The sequence below is a fragment of the Mytilus trossulus genome, chromosome 4, assembly GCF_036588685.1.
Source record: "Mytilus trossulus isolate FHL-02 chromosome 4, PNRI_Mtr1.1.1.hap1, whole genome shotgun sequence".
Classification (NCBI taxonomy): domain Eukaryota; kingdom Metazoa; phylum Mollusca; class Bivalvia; order Mytilida; family Mytilidae; genus Mytilus; species Mytilus trossulus.
The window spans coordinates 1,796,002-1,817,226 of NC_086376.1; the positions used below are offsets into that span (position 1 = coordinate 1,796,002).

The window sequence follows — 21,225 nt, forward strand, 5'->3', positions numbered from 1 at the left end:
TGCATCTGTTTCTACGAACACTGTCGATTTATCTAAATGTCTTACGTTTTTGTTTCTATCTCTAAATGATGATAACTGTAGAATTTCAGTTCCCTCTGAATGCAAATTAAGTTTTCTGGCTAAATCTTCGGTCACAAATGATCTCTGTGCTCCCTCGTCAAAAAGCATATGGGTGTCTCTACATGAGTTGTCTGACCATACGGGTGCTACTGCAGTTTTTAAAAGAACATTTGTACGTACCTTGACTGACGATGAGTATAGAATTGACGTGTCCTCTTCCTTCTGATTCGTGTCATTCACCAAATGTACAGATGTCTGATTAGCTTGTTCATTATTACCATGAAAATTCATATGCTGTTGGCTGTAATTTGTATTTTGCACGCTTTGTCTACTTCTGTCATTTTCGTAGTTCTTGTTGTTAAATTGGCGTACAGTACACAGACTTGTGTGATGTCTTTTGTTGCAATTTCGGCATAAGTGTTTTGATTTACATTCATGTATACGATGTGTTCCAAGGCAATTGAAACACAATTTCTCCCGTTTTACAATGTTCATGCGTGCTGCTGGATCCGATATGTTCGCGCAATGCGCTGGTGCGTGTACATCGCGGCAGAATACACAAGGTTTAGTGTCTAAATTCTGGCGTATATTTCTTGTATTTAGAGCTTGATTTTGGCGGGGTTTTGTTGATTTAGTTTCGGTAAAGAAAGATGATGTACTTGGTAAATTGTCAGAAGTTTCAGTGTCTTGTCCCGCATCAATTATGTTAATTTCATTGCAAATACTTTTCCGGGTTCTTGTAATGCCCAGTTTTCTGTTCCATGTTCACGGGCAAGGTTTTTTTAAATTTCTCCCGGTAATTTTTTCAAAATAATTGGTACAAGTAATGTTCCATACGAGTCTTGTGACTGGCCCAAAGATTCTAGCCCTCTTACGTAAGTTTCCATTTGATCGTAGAATTGTCTCAAACTAATAAGATGGTTTCGTGGTGATGGAATATCTAATAATGCTTGTATGTATGCTTGCGTGATTTTGTGTGTTTGTCCGAATCTTTCCGTCAATAAAATAATGGCGTGCGCATAGTTTGCATTGGTGAGCGCAAAACCAGCTATGGTGCGTAAAGCTTCATTTTGTAACTGCGCTTTGAGGTAATTAAATTTCTGGACATCGGTCAATGAAGGGTTTAAATGTATGGCGCATTCATACGAATCCCAGAAAGTTTGCCACTCTAATATATTACCTGTGAATATTGGAAGTGAGAGTTTTGGTAAGTAGTGATTCTGACTGCTTGCGGATGTATACGAATTTATATTAGTACTCACTGTGTTACTAGCTTGATAGAATGGGTTTTGTGACGACTGCGTGCATGAGTTTTTTGTCAGGTTTGCTGAGACGAACGGTTGAGAGTTAACATTCAATATCTGAGATGAAGTTTCACTCTGACGTTTCTTTGGTGTGGAATGAGTATCTTGAACAAAATTTCTTATGTGTCTGATTTTGGTTTCTAACGTAATACAATACTCATCTGAATCTAGAATTTCACTTTCAATATCTTCTGCTTCCGCTAGGTTGAGTATCTGCTCGTTCAAGCTGGTCAGTATCTTCTGTTTCTGGAGAAGGTTTTCAAATGTTGCTGTCAATTCTTCTGGGTCGAAATCTGTGTCTTGCTTCGCTGCATCTATCTTCCGTATAAGTTTTGTAACAGCACTTCTGTTCCCGGATCGTATCGACTTGAGCTTGCTTAAATCCATTGGTCACGGTACCATAAATAAACTCTCACTTCCAATATTCACAGGGAATATATTAGAGTGGCAAACTTTCTGGGATTCGTATGAATGCGCCATACATTTAAACCCTTCATTGACCGATGTCCAGAAATTTAATTACCTCAAAGCACAGTTACAAAATGAAGCTTTACGCACCATAGCTGGTTTTGCGCTCACCAATGCAAACTATGCGGACGCCATTATTTTATTGAAGGAAAGATTCGGACAAACACACAAAATCACGCAAGCATACATACAAGCATTATTAGACATTCCATCACCACGAAACCATCTTATTAGTTTGAGACAATTCTATGATCAAATGGAAACTTACGTCAGAGGGCTAGAATCTTTAGGCCAGTCACAAGACTCGTATGGAACATTACTTGTACCAATTATTTTGAAAAAAATACCGGGAGAAATTAAAAAAAACCTTGCCTGTGAACATGGAACAGAAAACTGGGCATTACGAGACCTCCGGAAAAGTATTTGCAATGAGATAAATATAATTGATGCGGGACAAGACACTGAAACTTCTGACAATTTACCAAGTGCATCATCATTCTTTACCGGAACTAAATCAACAATACCCCGCCAAAATCAAGCTCTAAATACAAGACATATACGCCAGACTTTAGATACCAAACCTTGTGTATTCTGCCGCGATGTACACGCACCAGCGCATTACGCGAACGTATCTGATCCAGCAGCACGCATGAACATTGTAAAACGGGAGAAATTGTGTTTTAACTGCCTTGGAACACATCGTGTACATGAATGTAAGTCAAAACACTTATGCCGAAATTGCAACAAAAGACATCACATAAGTCTGTGTACTGTACGCCAATTAAACAACAAGAACTACGATAATGACAGAAGTAGACAAAGCGTTCAAAATACAAATTACAGCCAACAGCATATGAATTTTCATGGTAACAATAGACAATCTAATCAGACATCTGTACATTTGATAAATGACACGAACCAGAAGGAAGAGGACACGTCAATTTTATAATCATCGTCAGTCGAGGTACGTACAAATGTTCTTTTAAAAACTGCAGTAGCACCCGTATGGTCAGACCACACATTTAGAGATACCATATGCTTTTTGACGAGGGAGCACCGAGATCATTTGTGACTGAAGATTTAGCAAGAAAACTTAATTTACATTCAGAGGGAACTGAAATTCTACAGTTATCATCATTTGGAGATAGAAACAAAACCGTAAGCCATTTAGATGAATCGACAGTGTTCGTAGAAACAGATGCAGGACAGAAAATACCGATACACGTTCTAATTGTACCAATGATGGCCGTTCCTTTGCAGAACAATATTCGTCACATCAACAGAGGACTGAATTATTTACGGGGACTTAAGTTAGTACATCCTGGTCACGGCACCATAAATGTGGAGGTTAAAAGTAGGATATTTTCGCTAATATAAACAAATACGTCTGTTCAGCCATAACTTTTAATAACAACTCAAAGAGCCAACGGCGACGTCACTGAAGTCGCCAACGTCGCCAATGGTAATGTACAAAATTAGGAACGTCGTGATCCCGCGGTAATCTCGACATACACAGAATAAACGAATGTAAATCTAAACACACATGTACACATTGTAATGAGAAACACCATACAAACTTATGTAATGCACTTCTAAGAAACAACCTAAAACAAGGGAATAAGGTAAGACAAATAAACAAGGGTAGTTACTCAGCGCATACGAATTTTCGCGCAAAAGATAATCAGAGCAGCAACCCGTTAAACCCACTATCTTCAAATTCGACCAACGTTCAACTCTTGAATGACATTCACGATGACGAACATAATGCTACTATTTTGTATTCTCAATCGACAGAATTGCAATCAAAGGTACTTTTGAAAACTGCCGTAGCACAAGTAGGCTCAAATCAGTAATTTATCGATACGAACACTCTTTTTGTCGAAGGAGCGCAAACATCTTTTTTAACGCAGAACTTAACTAAATTTACAGATAGCGGGAACAGAAATAATATATTTATCGGCGTTTGGAGGTGCCGAGAAATACGCGAGACACATAGAAAAGTCAACAATCTATCAGAAAACCGAAGCAGGACACGTCTTGTCAATCAAAGTACTGATAATACAGATGATCGGCATGTCTCTACAGAATCACATACGTAACATTATTACACAGAACGGTTATTTGCGTGGTTTAAAGTTAGCGCAGACGGTGACAAAGCAAGATTCATTCGAAATATCGTTGAAGGTAGGCGCATATCACTACGGGGACATTTTTAAAGACTATATAGTACGTGGAAACGATCTGACCGCCTTGACATCCAAGATCGGATATATGCTTTCGGTACTTACATACGGTAAGAAATCAAACACGCCGAAGTCTAGTATGTTTAATGTTTTAGTATCACACAAAATTGAAGAATTCAATCTAGAGAAATTCGGAATTTAGATTCAATAGGAATAAATAGTAGGGAGGTAGACGAAGACGACAATGAATATATTAAAATCTATCAGGACAGATCAATTGGGTTCTAAGAATAAATGTTTCGCTAGGTTACCTTGGAAACGTGATGAATTGCCTATAAATTAAGCAGTCACGAACAGAAGGACAAAAAACGTCCTTCAAAGACTTGAAAGGACGTTACTCAAAATGCAGATACATGTATGTTAAAGAAGTACGGAAACATTATACAAGAACAGGAACGAAGAGGATTCATAGAGAAGGTAGATGAAACCGCTGAACTTAAGAATAATATCACTACATTCCTTATCATCATGTCAGAAGGAATCAAGCACTACGCCTATCAGAATTGTTTATGACTGCAGTTGTCGACAGTCGCATAATTCGCCAAGTTTGAATGACTGCCTTTTGGATACACCGCCGAAGCGAAACGACCTGAAAGAAATTCTGATGAGATACATGTATACAGCCGATCCTGTCGCCATAATAACGGATATTTATAAAGCTTTTTACATGAAGAATTAACAAAGGGTGATCGAGACGCTACACGTTTCTTTTGGCTTAAGAAACTCATCCGACCCAACAAGTTATTTACAGACTTAGAAGTTCAAATCCGTTCTGTTCGGAGCGACTTGTTTACCGTTAATACCAAACGCTACGATACTTAACATTCACAACGTAATAACACAATAACAGCTACATTGATGGAAAGAGATTTGGATGTTGACAAAATTCTGTTAAGTTTACAGAATGAGGTTGGGCTGACTATAAGGAAGGGAGAACAATGATGGAGGAAACTGGATCCTATCTACGATCCTGGACGTCAAACAGTGTGGATATACGTAAGGTAGCTAAGAAGGAAAAAGTACTATATGCTGACAAAACACAAAAGTACTTGGTATGTTATGGATAGCTGATTCGAAGATCGGATGTACCAGAAATAAATACGACCGCTTTGTGAAAAATTTTGCAAATCCTGCTACAGGAATAAAATATGGCATAGGCATTCCTCAGCTATTACTCTTTTATTTCAGATAAGGAGGCATTTGAAAAAAAATATGTCTCACTTCCAGTAAAAATTCAAATTGGTCGAAATCATACTTCAATCATCCAAATATCAGAGGCTAGTGTATGAAAAGCGGGTTTTATCATTCTGCTATAATGATATTTGGTACAAACCTTTGTTATGTACTTCTTTTTGATATATTATATAGATTAAATGTAATAAAAAAACCTACTTTCGGTACTTTCCTACATTGCGGACATGGTACTAAAATAATCTTATTTTTTAGGGAGGGTAATTGAAACGTGTTTTGACGTATTGCTACTATAATTAAATTGTTCAGGGACCTTTTGTTGATGCTGCAAATGGATAAAATAAATGAGACATATGTCTTCAAAATTATTACTTCCGGTTAAATTCAATCTGGCGGACATTAAATATCATTATTTTAATTTGAAATTCAACTTTATTTCAAAATGTAAAAAAACTGGTGTTTTATTGGTGCTGGTCAGTGAACATTTCGCTTTGGCTTTAAGTGATCATCTAAACCACTTCTTCTATTCTTAGATAGTTCATTTTCGAATTTGTGATACACATGTACAAGGGTACCCCCCTCCTTATCCATTCCTGACTAACTCGTACAGGTGTAGGGCGTTAGTGCTGAAGGCCATTTTAGAGGCAATACCAACCTCTACCTCTGGTATGATGGTCGATGTGAAGAATCTCTTAGTTTGGCCAGCCGGCAATAGTTCAGTAAGAATTGGTGTAAACCGGGATACCATATCCCCCCTTTTAACCCTCTACTGACAAACTCGTACGGGTCTAGGGTACAAGTGCTATGGGCCATTTTAAAGGCAATAAGCACTTCTTCGTCTGGTATCATTGCCCATGTGGAGAATCACTTCGTTTGGCCAGCCGGCAATAGTTCATTTTCGAATTTGTGATATACCAGGGTACCCCCTTATCCTTTCCTGAATAACTCGTACGGGTCTAGGGCATAAGTGCTATGGGCCATTTTAGAGGCAATACCAACCTCTACCTCTGGTATGATGGTCGATGTGGAGAATCTCTTAGTTTGGCCAGCCGGCAATAGTTCAGTAAGAATTGGTGTAAACCGGGATACCGTATCCCCCCTTTTAACCCTCTACTGACAAACTCGTACGGGTCTAGGGTACAAGTGCTATGGGCCATTTTAAAGGCAATAAGTACCTCTTCGTCTGGTATCATTGCCCATGTGGAGAATCTCTTCGTTTGGCCAGCCGGCAATAGTTCATTTTCGAATTTGTGATATACCAGGGTACCCCCTTATCTTTTCCTGACTAACTCGTACAGGTCTAGGGCATAAGTGCTATGGACCATATTAGAGGCAATACCAACCTCTACCTCTGGTATGATTGTCGATGTGGAGAATCTCTTAGTTTGGCCAGCCGGCAATAGTTCAGTAAGAATTGGTGTAAACCGGGATACCATATCCCCCCTTTTAACCCTCTAATGACAAACTCGTACGGGTCTAAGGTACAAGTGCTATGGGCCATTTTAATGGCAATAAGTACCTCTTCGTCTGGTATCATTGCCCATGTGGAGAATCTCTCCGTTTGGCCAGCCGGCAATAGTTCATTTTCGAATTAGTGATATACCAGGGTACCCCTTATCCTTTCCTGACTAACTCGTACGGGTCTAGGGTATAAGTGCTATGAGCCATATAAGAGGCAATACTAACCTCTACCTCTGGTATGATTGTCGATTTGGAGAATCTCTTAGTTTGGCCAGCCGGCAATAGTTCAGTAAGAATTGGTGTAAACCGGGATACCATATCCCCCCTTTTAACCCTCTACTGACAAACTCGTACGGGTCTAGGGGTGCAATCAACAGTTTTTTACGTGACGTCATTCTGTAACAGGGCATGTAATAGTGGACCCATCATGCAGAAGTCAGATATTCATAGTTATATAGATATCTATACATCAATGGAAAGATAATTCTATGAACTGTCTGAATAAATAAAAAAAAATCCAACATCTCTTGTTTAAACATGCAAATTGGTACAAGTTATCAGCTGGAAATTAGGCATTTTCCCCCTAAAAAACCTTAAAAACAGACCACCTTTGGACACATGGATCAGTAACCTGTGCATATATTTGAGATTTCTTATAATATGCATTTCGAAGAGCTTGTCCGGCTGATTTAAGAAAATGTAGTTTCAGCCTACGTTCGCCTGCTCCGAAAGGAGCTATCTTACCTGACAAATCAAAGTGCTTTTTGCAACAGGTGAAAATCAGCTGTTTATGGAGTTGCCTCCCATATAGTAGGAAGTCACAAAAACATTTTTTTTTTTTAAATCTTGACAAAAGTGGCATTTTAATTGAACTTCAATATATGTTTTTCACATTGAACATAAAAAACAATCAACTTTTTCATTTAGTGGTATATAAATAGCAGGGAATTCCATCAGTATGTAAATCTCACTGGGGAAATACCCCTAGTTTTTAGTACGAAACTGTTTATAGCACCCTAGGGTACAAGTGCTATGGGCCATTTTAAAGGCAATAAGTACCTCTTCGTCTGGTATCATTGCCCATGTGGAGAATCTCTTCGTTTGGCCAGCCGGCAATAGTTCATTTTCGAATTTGTGATATACCAGGGTACCCCCTTATCCTTTCCTGACTAACTCGTATGCGTCTAGGGCATAAGTGCTATGGGCCATATTAGAGGCAAACCAACCTCTACCTCTGGTATGATTGTCGATGTGGAGAATCTCTTAGTTTGGCCAGCCGGCAATAGTTCAGTAAGAATTGGTGTAAACCGGGATACCATATCCCCCCTTTTAACCCTCTACTGACAAACTCGTACGGGTCTAGGGTACAAGTGCTATGAGCCATTTTAAAGGCAATAAGTACCTCTTCGTCTGGTATCATTGCCCATGTGGAGAATCTCTCCGTTTGGCCAGCCGGCAATAGTTCATTTTCGAATTTGTGATATACCAGGGAACCCCCTTATCCTTTCCTTACTAACTCGTACGGGTCTAGGGCATAAGTGCTATTGGCCATATTAGAGGCAATACCAACCTCTACCTCTGGTATGATTGTCGATGTGGAGAATCTCCTAGTTTGGCCAGCCGGCAATAGTTCAGTAAGAATTGGTGTAAACCGGGATACCATATCCCCCCTTTTAACCCTCTACTGACAAACTCGTACGGGTCTAGGGTACAATTGCTATGGGCCATTTTAAAGGCAATAAGTACCTCTTCGTCTGGTATCATTGCCCATGTGGAGAATCTCTTCGTTTGGCCAGCCGGCAATAGTTCATTTTCGAATTTGTGATATACCAGGGTACCCCCTTATCCTTTCCTGACTAACTCGTACGGGTCTAGGGCATAAGTGCTATGGGCCATATTAGAGGTAATACCAACCTCTACCTCTGGTATGATTGTCGATGTGGAGAATCTCTTAGTTTGGCCAGCCGGCAATAGTTCAGTAAGAAGTGGTGTAAACCGGGATACCATATCCCCCCTTTTAACCCTCTACTGACAAACTCGTACGGGTCTAGGGTACAAGTGCTATGGGCCATTTTAATGGCAATAAGTACCTCTTCGTCTGGTATCATTGCCCATGTTGAGAATCTCTCCGTTTGGCCAGCCGGCAATAGTTCATTTTCGAATTTGTGATAAACCAGGGTACCCCCTTATCCTTTCCTGACTAACTCGTACGGGTCTAGGGCATAAGTGCTATCGGCCATATTAGAGGCAATACCAACCTCTACCTTTGGTATGATTGTTGATGTGGAGAATCTCTTAGTTTGGCCAGCCGGCAATAGTTCAGTAAGAATTGGTGTAAACCGGGATACCATACCCCCCCTTTTAACCCTCTACTGACAAACTCGTACGGGTCTAGGGTACAAGTGCTATGGGCCATTTTAAAGGCAATAAGTACCTCTTCGTCTGGTATCATTGCCCATGTGGAGAATCTCTTCGTTTGGCCAGCCGGCAATAGTTCATTTTCGAATTTGTGATATACCAGGGTACCCCCTTATCCTTTCCTGACTAACTCGTACGGGTCTAGAGCATAAGTGCTATGGGCCATTTTAGAGGGAATAATATGAATTGTTAATATTAACTGATTAATGACTCAGATTGGTCTCCGTAATTTTGAAGAATCATATGTCATTGAAATAGTAATTGACTGTTTTTATTGTTCTGTTGTTTTTATTTCTACAATAAACTATGTTTCTATTTTTCTGATCTGTTTAAATAGAAAATACTGTCGTATGTATTGTATGTTTTAGTTTCATGATTGAACTATATTTGCCTTTTTTTAAATTTATTATAGCTTACATTGATTCAATAATCACAAAATTTTAATAAGAACTGTTCTTAACTTTATTTGTTTGTTGCAATGTCCAGTTAAATTTCTAAATGTAATTATATATTTTTTTTAACTTGTCATTGCTTTAGTTTACATTATTTCTCTAATCACAGAATGTTAAAAGATCTTAAAAGGCCATTTCTTTGTTTTATATTTATGGAGGCATTTACATTATTTTTATTATATTTACAATGTTGTTTAAAGACGTAGACCTTGAAGAACACCCAAAGTTGATTTGGTAAACGCGGACCTCGAAGAAGACACCCATTGACATGCCTGTTTGAAGCAATATCAAATATAAATAGGAACGTTATTTAATTATAATTATCGTTCATAGTTTCTAACAACACTTCTTCGAACGCAAGTCATCTCATGAATATTATTGACGGCTCATGAATATTATTGAAGGCTGGCCTCATGAATATTAACGCCGGCTGCTATCGACGGCTAGATCCACACTAGTTCAGGAAATTTATAAAATGACCACATAATTGATATTCATGTCATCACCGAAGTGCTGACTACTGGGCTGGTGATACCATCGGTGATGAAACGTCCACCAGCAGTGGCATCGACCCAGTGGTGTAAATAGTTATCAAAGGTACCAGGATTATAATTTAGTACGCCAGACGCGCGTTTCGTCTACATAAGACTCATCAGTGACGCTCTATTCTTAGACATTAAATTCAAACTATATATATAAAATTGAGAAAGGAAATGGGGAATGTATCAAAGAGACAACAACCCGACCATAGAAGAAACAACAGCAGAAGGTCATCAACAGGTGATAATATGTGGTGTGATTGCCAATGAGACAACTCTTCACAATAAACACAATAGCACAGCAATTAAAACAACTTTAGGTTACCGTACGGCCTTCAACAACAAGAAAGGTCTTTATCGCATAGTCAGCTTAGAAATGACCCGAAATAACAAATGTAAAACAATGAATGTATGTATGTTTTACTACCCTTATTTGTCTTTGAACCCAGCACAACCCCACTGATTTCAGTTGAGTTCCAACGAATTCTGATGTAACAGAAGACATAAAAGTGCTATTTTTAGTCCTCAATGCTCGTCAACTTCGTGTCTGACTTAACCCTTCTAAAAGTAAAAAGAATTTCGAGCTTCTCTGATGAGACGTTTGTAGAAAAGAGGGACGAAAGATACCAAAGGGACAGTCAAACTCATAAAAACTAAAATAAATTGACAACGCCATGGTTGAAAATGAAAAAGACAAACAGACAAACAATAGTACACATGACATGACATAGAAAACTTGGAATAAGAATAAACTACACAAACCCAACAATAAACTAGGGGTGATCTCAGGTGCCCCGGAAGGGTAAGCAGATCCTGCTCCACATGTGGCACCCGTCGTGTTGCCTTTGGAGAAAACACGCACGTCCTAGGTAAACAATCGATATGATGAGTTTCATATCTTATTGATTCATATAGACTTCACAGATAATAACTTTACCACTTTAAAAAGTCAAATGTTATCAGTGTCGAAACATTCGAATAGATGTATCTGCATTATAAAAAAGAAGATGTGGTATGATTGCCAATGAGACAACTATCCGCAAAAGACCAAAATGACACAAACATAAACAATTATAGGTCTCCGTACGGCCTTCAAATTTTCAATATTAATATTGTAAAACTGCAAGTTTATGAATTGGACTGAAAGCACATTTTAATTAAATTCACTATAGCCGGAACTCATATTGTCTCTTATAATATAAATATATATGTACTAGGTAAAATTATAGCACCTTACTGAGTAGATGAGTATCTCTGAACTTTAGCAATTTACGACAATCGTCTCCTAACAAAGTAATGTTGATTTGTGTTGATATACGAATTGTACACCGATAGCAAATGATGGTGCAACTTTGTCGTTCTTGCTGTCAATGATTGATGGCTACCAAACCTCCTTGAGGAAAGACTATATTATTGTGTCTGTGTACGAAGAAATATCAAAACATATGGCAAAAGCAAGGGTACTTAATTCAAATGATTTGCACCACGTGACTGTGTCCCTTTTGATCAAAATACCTCCCTTAGCGTACGATTGAAAATATAATTTATTTTAGATTTGCGGATAATCCAGTCCTTTTCCGTCATGTATCTAAAACTTATGTAACTTTAAAAATCCTTTGGCGAATATTTACAAAAAATGTTGTGTAATTCTAAGGGAAAATGCTTAAAATTTTACTTTTTACGAAATGGGAAAGTTGAAATAATTATGTTTTTAAAATGATTTGGCCGAAAACTTAAGAAAGAAGGTAAGTTAAAATTCAACCTACAAGGTGTTTCCCTGTATGCGAACAAATCATGAACAATATCTTCTTGCATATGTATTTTTGTTTTGAATCTTGCTATTTTACGATTTTCCATCATTTTATATGATGTTATATAGCAATTAAACTATGATTATGCTTCCGACTTTTAACTTAAAAGGCCAAAAGATTTCAGAGTACACAATGTCATGGATGCATGTGTACACGGAGAGAAGCCTACACACATACACAATTCATCCATATGCGAACAAATTGTTCATTCGAAATAGGTGTATTTTTCAAATCATCAATAAACAACGATACTTCCATACTACTTTTTTAAAACTTTAGCAAGACCTAATTTTCAAACTGAGCAATATAAAAAAAAACATGTCACACTGATGGACACTTATTTCCTAAAGATCAGACATGGTTCAGTGGACTCAAACATGTTATTGCCTGATTAAGAGAAATTTAAACCCTATATAAAAAAGATATTTTAAAATCAAATACTTCCAAGTGGTTTCAAAGGCCTTTTCAATGCCGAAAAGGAGATCTCATGCTCATTTCCACGAAACCATATCCAGAAATCAACGCCACTTTGCTTATTTGAATATTATACTAAAGAAATCGGATACGGGTCACGGAAATTACATTAAAATGATAGGGAATTTTGAAAAAAATGTCTGTTTTAATTTTAATTTAAGTGATATACAGGTTGCCGGGGCAGAAAATAAATATACACAACAATATACACCATTTAAACGAAACATAATGACTGTTGTTGCAAAAATACAGGTTCCTAAGCTATTTTAAAAATCGAAGCGAGAGGCGTTTAACATTGCAGTGTAAATTACAGGCTAAAATGAAATGGCTGAAACGTCAAATTTGCCAACTTCGTGTTGAAAATTGGCTTACAAAGTATTTACAAAAACAGGTTGCCGGGGTGAAATTTGAAACTTTCCAAAGAATAAGCAAGTTCAAACCTTGTATGTGTAGTCGTTGAACTTTAGGTTCCCACGTAAAATTAGAATGTCACTATTTCAAAAAGAATAAACTCACGAAAGCACGAACAATTCACTAAATTCGCGTTCATTGTTTTGATTTTGTCAGCCTGACAACTTTACGGAAATATCAAAGTGATTGTAAATAAAAACTCTGTGACGGGCAACTTATAATATCCGTGTTTTAAAGATTTAATGATACCAGGCCTATTAGGCCAGTCCAGTTCAAACTACTATCACGTGGTACAATTCTCATTTACATATTATGAATATTAATTAGCAAAACCACTACTAATTTCTGGCTATGCCATAACAGGTGGAAGATTCAAATAGTTTAAGATGATCAAGAGTACACCAGTCCTTTCGGTTATCAAACTGAATATTGGCCTAAAGTCCATTTGATTCCATGACGGTCATTGACCATCCGTTTGAACGTTTTGCAGACTCAACTGATAAGAGTAATAGATCGATAATTTATAAGATCCGTATGTTCTTCTTTTGTTTGTTTTGAAATAGCCACCTGAACGGCTGCAAGCTTCCAGATAGATGGTTAATCACAATATTTCAAGATGTCATTAAAGAGCTATTAACGAGCTTGTATTTCACGTTTTTTTTAGATTGTCAGATTTCGAAAATCTTTTACCTGGTATGTTGGTGATTTATCTTTTTCATATGTTAAGAAAGTATTGCCTTCCTTTGAATGTTTGATTGTTGATTTTGAATGAATACTTTTGACCTTTAAATCATGTTCTTTACGTTTTTAATTGGATTGCAAGTTGTTTTTCAGAAACAAACTTATGCATAGAGGACTTTAGAATAGTTTAATATTTCAGCTATTGACGTTTAAAGTGTTTTAAAAGATAAGATTTAATGTTAAGCAGATTAAGGCCGTACATTGACCTATAATGGGTTACTTTTTTAAAATTGTTATTTGGATGGAGAGTTATCTCATTGGCACTCACACCACATCTTCTTATATCTATAAACATCTTCCACTGTAATTTTTCTCCACACAGAGTCTCTAACAAAGGTCAATAAACCTTGTCTAGTTTCTAACGAAGAACTCTCTGTTGTACAAAAGTCAAAAGATGCTCATGTGTAGTCACTCCCACAAAGACCACCGTATACAGGCCACGACGAGTCTTGCAGAAGAGAGGGATCGCATATAGTTATATCAATGAAAGTAAAAGCAAACATAAGTATCAGATCTATCAAAATGCAAAAGCTTCTTAAAACACAACGTCTTCTATAATTTTGCCCTGGTTATTCAAAGATCTGCTCCTCCTTGAATGATGTTCCTTGAAATCGTCCATAAGAATATAAGATGAGGGTAACTGGTCAGTTAAAATGTTTAGATTTGCTTTATCTATTTTAGAACTAGAATCCTTTAACTAACATACACCCTTGTTGGAAGTTCATCTTTTGTTTCTTCGATAGAAAGGTCAGTCAGATATTGACTTCTTCCTCGATTTTTTTTACTACTGTTTATTCTATTGTGATGATAGGCAAAACAAGGAAGTTTGTAATGGTTTTTGTTGATTGGATCTTTACCTAAAGTAGCTTTAAATCAGGGTCAACAGTCATCTTCCTGAAAGGACGCCGAGTCATTACATTTTCTGTTACTTATATATTAAACCTAATTGAGATGGGTTTTTGATTTGCCATGACAATTAGAAAAGAACACCATTTTTTCTTGCCATTCATCCACCTCTAAGTGCTTACAAGGGCGATGATGTGGTTAACTTGCCACATATTGATGTGACTGTCCAATAAGTTAAAGATTTCACTTATGATGTTAGCAATATCATGATTCTTGAAAATAGACAAACTTTAAACACAAAATATTGGTAAAATTAATCGTCTTTCAGGGTAATAACTCCTATAAGAAGTCGTCTCAAAACCATAGATAAAACAATTTTTTTACCCTTATGTTCTATTGTTATTTGTGGAAGCTCTTTTCAAACGTTAACATATGGATGTTTTACGGGGCGCCGAATGGGACTCTTTTGGTTTTGTACAAAATTGAATTCTGTCATAACAAAATCATTTTTGTCTTACAAAACTATGTGATACAGACTTGTTTTATGAGAACTTCAATTTTGTGATGACAACATTCATTTTTGTAGACAAAATTCGATTTTGTCATGACAAAATTCATTTTTGTCATGACAAAAGCCAATTTTGTCAAAAAGGTATGCAAATATGAACTTATTTGCATACAAAAGTGACTTTTGTTACCTGATATGGAAATTTTGTCAATTTTGTCTCACAATAGTCAATTTTGTCTCACAAAAGTCATTTTTTGTCGCACAAAAGTCAATTTTGTGTAACAAAAGTCGATTGTGTATGCAAATTAGTTCACAGAATCCAAACTAAACTAATTTGCATACAAAACTGACTTTTGTCGCCCAATTTTCGAATTAGGTAACAAAAGTAAAGTCTGTGTAACAAAAATGAGTGTTGTCATGATAAAAGTAACTTTTGTCCACTGAAAGATAAGTTTGTATGACAAAATTTTAAATTTGTAGTATGTTACAAATTTTGTTAGACTGAACTCATTTTTGTTGAACAAAAGTCACTTTTGTCCGTACAAAATTGAATTTCGAGTACAAAACCACAAGAGTCCCATTCGGCGCCCCGTATGTTTAGGGATAATGTCGAAGACAGATGACAAGTGATGGCAGAAAACTAATAATGGCCTGTGGGCAAGGTGTGCTAAAAAACATTATTTTTTCGAAACAAGAACACACTATCGCTGTAGATGTTTATACAGAAACAAAAATACATAGAAATACATATGGTGACTACCAGGTAGATTTTTTCAAAGTTTTCATATGCCCTATTTCTATTTTTGTTAAAAAGATAAATATATGTTTAGTGATGATTATGAAGGAATATAGATAAAAAAAAATGCAGCTGTGTCAGTAATCACATATTTAAAAATACTGATACGAAATATTTTGTGAAGCATTTCACAAAATTGATGATCAATATCCATATGCAGAATACAAATCAGACAAACTAATTGTTTTCTCTGGCGAAGGAAACTTCTGCAGAATACATAACATTCTAAGCACGATATAAAAGAACAATACCAAATAACCAATATTAACAATAAGTGCAAGTCGGACGTTGCATGCGAGAGGTTCATAATCAAAAGGATTAGAACATGCGTTTGAACATTTCATTAAATCGTCTGAACCACCGCAACATTTTCCATATGCAGATTTAAAACACTCGCTTGGGTCATCACATTTGTATTCATCGCAGCCTTTTCCGTCAAAAAATTTGCATCCATTGCTGGGTTCTCTGGGTTTTCTTTCTGGACACTTCAAACAAGTCCCTTGTCCTGCACAGCAATTTCCGGTGGACCATTCGCAACATCCGATTGTCACAGCGCATTTTCCGTCTGAACTGTTGCAACTCACGCCTGTCGTATCGCAGCATTTTCCAATTGAACACTCACAAAATCCAATTGTCCCATCGAAGCAAGTTCCGTCTGAACATTTACAAAGTCCACTGGTTACATCGCAGCATTTTTGTCCTCCTCCCTCGGCATCAGGGTCCATTAGTGGGCAGAGGTGGAAATTGCAGAGTCCACACAAAGAAAGCTTGTAAGACCATGGTTCGGTAGAGCATTTGCACTTATCAATGACGCATTTGTTTCCACAAAGACAACACAACATGGGGCATTCGTATCTAAAAAGGAAAATGTAGACTGTTTTACACAAATCCGAAGTGTTGCCTTGTCATCAATAGGACATACCATTTCTTAATGTTATCACTAAAAATCAAACTTGCATATTGTTTACTAGTTTATTAAATATATGGAAACATGGTTTATTTATTAGTTATACCTAGTTCCGAAAGGAAGTTCTTTATTATTTCAGTTGTTCACATTTTGTCCATTATTCTGTATTTTGTAAACCCCATCAAGATTCTAATATAAATAGGGAAATGATTTATTATTATTCAAATATTCTATATTTTTATAAATAACTTATTTTCAGAAAAATTGGATACACATTCAAAATTACCCTTATGAAATGACTTTCTAGTAAAATTATGGTCATTTTCTAGTGTACCTTTTAAACAAACTTCCACCTGTGACATCGCAGCATTTTTGTCCACCACCTTCGGGATCATCTGGGTCAACAAGTGGGCAGTAGTGGCAAAAACAGAATCCACATACGGAAAGCTTGTAGGACCACGGTTCAGTAGAGCATTTACACTTATCAATGATACATTTCTTTCCACAAATGCCACACAACATGGGGGATTCGTATCTGCAAAAACAAATCTTAAACTGCATCACCCAAATCATAACCTTGCATTGTTATACAAAGAATATTATATGTCTATACTTCAGTACGAGTTTATTTCTATATGAAAATAACGATATATTTGTGCTATTTCATTCATTAGATCATTTGCAAGTCAAAGACTATTACCCGCACTTTTTATATTAATTTTTCATTTGACAATTATCACATCATTTACTTTTTCGCTTTATTTGTGTGCTTGAACAAATTTGAGAATTTTCATTGATCAAATATGTTATATTTTTTATAATTTTGTCACTTTGAGAAGAGTTTGATATTATGCAAGCCCAGAGAGGACCTACAAAAAATAATAGTATATCGTTATCTCAATATAAATATTGTTATTTCGATATAATTATATCGTTATCTCGATATATTTATATTGTTATATCGTTATATCGATATATGTATTTCTTTATCTCGATATTATTATATCGTTATATCGATATATTTATTCCGTTATCTCTATAGAATTATATCAATCTCGATATAATCAGGTCGTTATCTCGATATAATTATATAATCAAGGTGGGGCTAAGCTACCTTTTTGCAAATAACTCAAAAACTTAAACAGATATAAAGCTAACAGAGAGTTGATTTAAATCTACTTCTGCCGAATTTAAAGTTCAGGTTGATAGGAAAATTCTTTTCAGAGCTACGGCCCTTTCTTTTTGCATTTTTTTCATAATTCTACCAATATTTTGAAAGTCGTAAAAGCTGAAGCCTTTCTTCTTATTAATATTCCAAAAATAATCCCTGTTAACAATTATCTTAGTCGTCCAGGTAATAGATTAAGATTCCCTGTTCACAGAAATGCCATCTTTTCAGAGGCAATATAAAGCTAACAAAGTCTATTTTAACCTTTATTTAACATAATGTTTCAAATGTCCCTTACCAGCTTTAACTAGCATGGATATCTGTAATATACTAGAGGTGGTAATAAATAATATATAGTAAGAGAGTTAACAAGAATACTCTAACCTGGGACAAATTGCCGTTAAATAAAAAAAAATAACACAGGAAAACATAAATAGAATGATTTATATCGAAAGGAGATACTGGAACTGTCAATTTATCCTCTCGTTTGTTAGCAAGCGCTCATCTACAGTTGTCCGACCTCGTGTATATGATGCCGACATCACACATTGGCGTATAAACCGACGTGCACCAGAAATACAGAAAAAAATGACTAAGACCGTTATATACACGCATGAGGAACACTCAGTTATCGTTAGACGTTCGTTGCATAAGTTTGAAGTACGTCGAAAGGCAAATGTATACGATTGGTTAACGCTTTTGTATGCCGCATAAAATAGTCATCTAGTTCTAGCGAAATAAATATATCTATATAACGATATAAATATATCGAGATAACGGTTAACTGATATCAAAACAAATATATATAAATTGAGATAACAATATAATATCATTTTTATAAAGGTTCCGTATGGGCTTCTTTGTGGTTACAATTATATGTGTATAGATATGAAAATTTACGCGGCAAAGATATACAAGTTAGAATGAGTAAATCGTTAAAAACAATCTTTCTGTTCCTCTCATCTCCCAGAATACAAAAGATAAACTTACCGGGAAAAAAAGCACAAACACGGAAAGAAGCATGTAAGGAGACTCCAAAAAGAACCACCACACTTTCCACCAGCGCCACTAAAACAACTAAAACAATCAATGGATTTTTTTGGCTTTTTGGACTTTGGTTTATAGCTGCCAGCACAAACAACACATTTTTCTCTAGCGCTGCTAATACAATCCATATACTTTCCACAAGCGACACGACACCATCCGCATGTTGAGTCTTCAATGTCTTCTTCGCAACATTTAGAGCATGTTATATAACGAAAGGCATTGTTCAAAAGTGCAATACCACCATTAACGACAGCCCAAGTACGCTGTTTGAGACGTTTACACTTTAAAGTTTTGCCAACACTCGGTAGGCATGCATCTTGGTACATAAGGAGAAGAATTCCTTGCGGTATTTCTATGAATAGTACGGAATAAAGAGTTTCTGTCCTACCATCTAGTATTTTTTTAGGAGTTTCTTCGTTATCTTCACTAAATTGCTTTTTCTTTTTAAGATACTCAACTTCGCTGTAAATTTGAAAGATAATATTTGCCAGTTGGATTAACGATAGAACTGTACCCGCTATTGTAAAGTACATGAAAATCTCACCAACATCACTTATGCAAAACAAAGTGCTGTTCGATGCTGGTGGTTCAGTCGTTTGTTGTAAAGCATTTCCTCGCTGGAAACCTTGGTAGTTGTAGTTGCGGTATGGGTAGTTTTGGTATGGGTAGTTGCGGTATGGGAAGTTGCGGTATGGGTAGTTGCGGTATGGGTAGTTGTTGAATGGGTAGTTGTTATTTGAATAAGCGTTGTTTTGCGAATCTTCGTCATCAGCTATAATTTCGGATATAATATCTAACGGCGTTGTAATAATTTGGTAATACTGCAACCAGTCAAAAACACAGTCTGCAATAATTAATATTGCTGAGAAGATCCTGGTAATGATAATACGAATCGAATTGCGTTTTGTTTTTATTTTTTTCTTATCACTAGATCCTTCTTGGTCCTCGTCTATCGAATGTTCCAAACTGTCCATTACTTGGATTGATGGTTGTCTGTCCTCGTCAAACGATGTTTCCATCTGTGCCCTTCTCTCTCCGGTTCCAACCAAGGCAGGAGATGATGGTTGCCTGACAATTGGTCCAGGAATAGATGGGCTAGCCATACTTAGTCGTGTTTTTAACTTGGGTCTGTCACAGCAGTAAGAATGATCCTTTTTGTGCAAGGTGTATTAGTCAACTGCTAAGTTTGATGTCCGTTTGTATAATTATCCATCATTTACAAGTAATTCCGGGAAGAAGAAACCGGAAAGTCCTTGTCTATGATACAAACCCCATACAGCGTTATCGTTAGGATCATACTTCCCTTTTATACAAATAACATGAGTGCCCACGCTGAAATGTCTCGCCGTCTTTACTAATCATTGATATTAGTTGATAGTCCTAAGTATAAAGCTTTATTAAAAACTGTCACATAAACTTAACATTATCCAAGATAACTAAACAAAAACCAATGAACCATGAAAATGAGGCCAAGGTCAGATGAACCATGCCAGGCAGACATGTACAGCTGACAATGCTTCCATACAACACATATAGTTGACCTATTACTTATAGTTTAAGAAAAATAGACCAAAGCACAAAAACTAAACACTGAGCAATGAACCATGAAAATGAGGTTGAGGTCAAATAAAACCTGCGCGACTGACATATAGATCATAAAATATTTCCATACACCAAATATAGTTGACCTATGGCATATAGTATTAGATAAAATAATCTAAACTAAAAAACTTAAACTTTGACCACTCAACCATGAAAATGAGGTCAAGGTCAGATGACATCTGCCCGCTAGACATGTACATCTTACAATCATTCCATAGAACAAATATAGTAAATCTAATGCATAAAGTATTAGAAAAACAGACCAAAACACAAAAACTTAACTAACTATGACCACTGAACCATAAAAATGAGGTCAAGGTCAGATGACACCCGCCAGTTGGACATGTACCCCTTACAGTCATTCCATACACCGAATATTCTAGCCCTATTGCTTATAGTATCTGAGATATGGACTTGACCACCAAAACGTAACCTTGTTCACTGATCCATGAAATGAGGTCGAGGTCAAGTGAAAAGTGTCTGAGGGGCAAGAGGACCTTGCAAGGTACTCACATACCAAATATAATTATCCTTTTTCTTATAATAAGAGAAAATTCAACATTACCAAAAATCTGATTTTTTTTCAAGTGGTCACTGAACCATGAATGAGGTCAAGGACATTTGACATGTGACTGACAGAAACTTCGTAACATGAGGCATCTATATACAAAGTATGAAGCATCCAGGTCTTCCACCTTTTAAAATATAAAGCTTTTCAAAAGTTAGCTAACCGCCGCCGGATCACTATCCCTATGTCGAGCTTTCTGCAACAAAAGTT

General features: G+C 36.5%; 1 protein-coding gene across 2 annotated transcripts in view; it reads right to left on the minus strand.

Annotated features, from left to right (window-relative positions):
• Positions 1-20,026, minus strand: part of LOC134714474 (uncharacterized) — a 62,077-nt gene extending 42,051 nt beyond the window's left edge. Inside the window, exons 1-4 of one of the 2 annotated variants that reach the window (XM_063575756.1) lie at positions 19,523-20,026; positions 18,789-19,486; positions 16,965-17,165; positions 16,452-16,578 (exon numbers count right to left, since the gene is read on the minus strand). In XM_063575756.1, coding sequence (XP_063431826.1) covers positions 16,452-16,578; positions 16,965-17,165; positions 18,789-19,486; positions 19,523-19,948 — 1,452 coding nt within the window. In that variant the 5' untranslated portion in view covers positions 19,949-20,026. Of the gene's footprint in view, positions 1-15,631; positions 16,579-16,964; positions 17,166-18,788; positions 19,487-19,522 lie in introns of those variants that run through there. The other variant, XM_063575754.1, reaches the window with a different exon arrangement.
• Between the last annotated feature and the right edge of the window lie 1,199 nt (positions 20,027-21,225).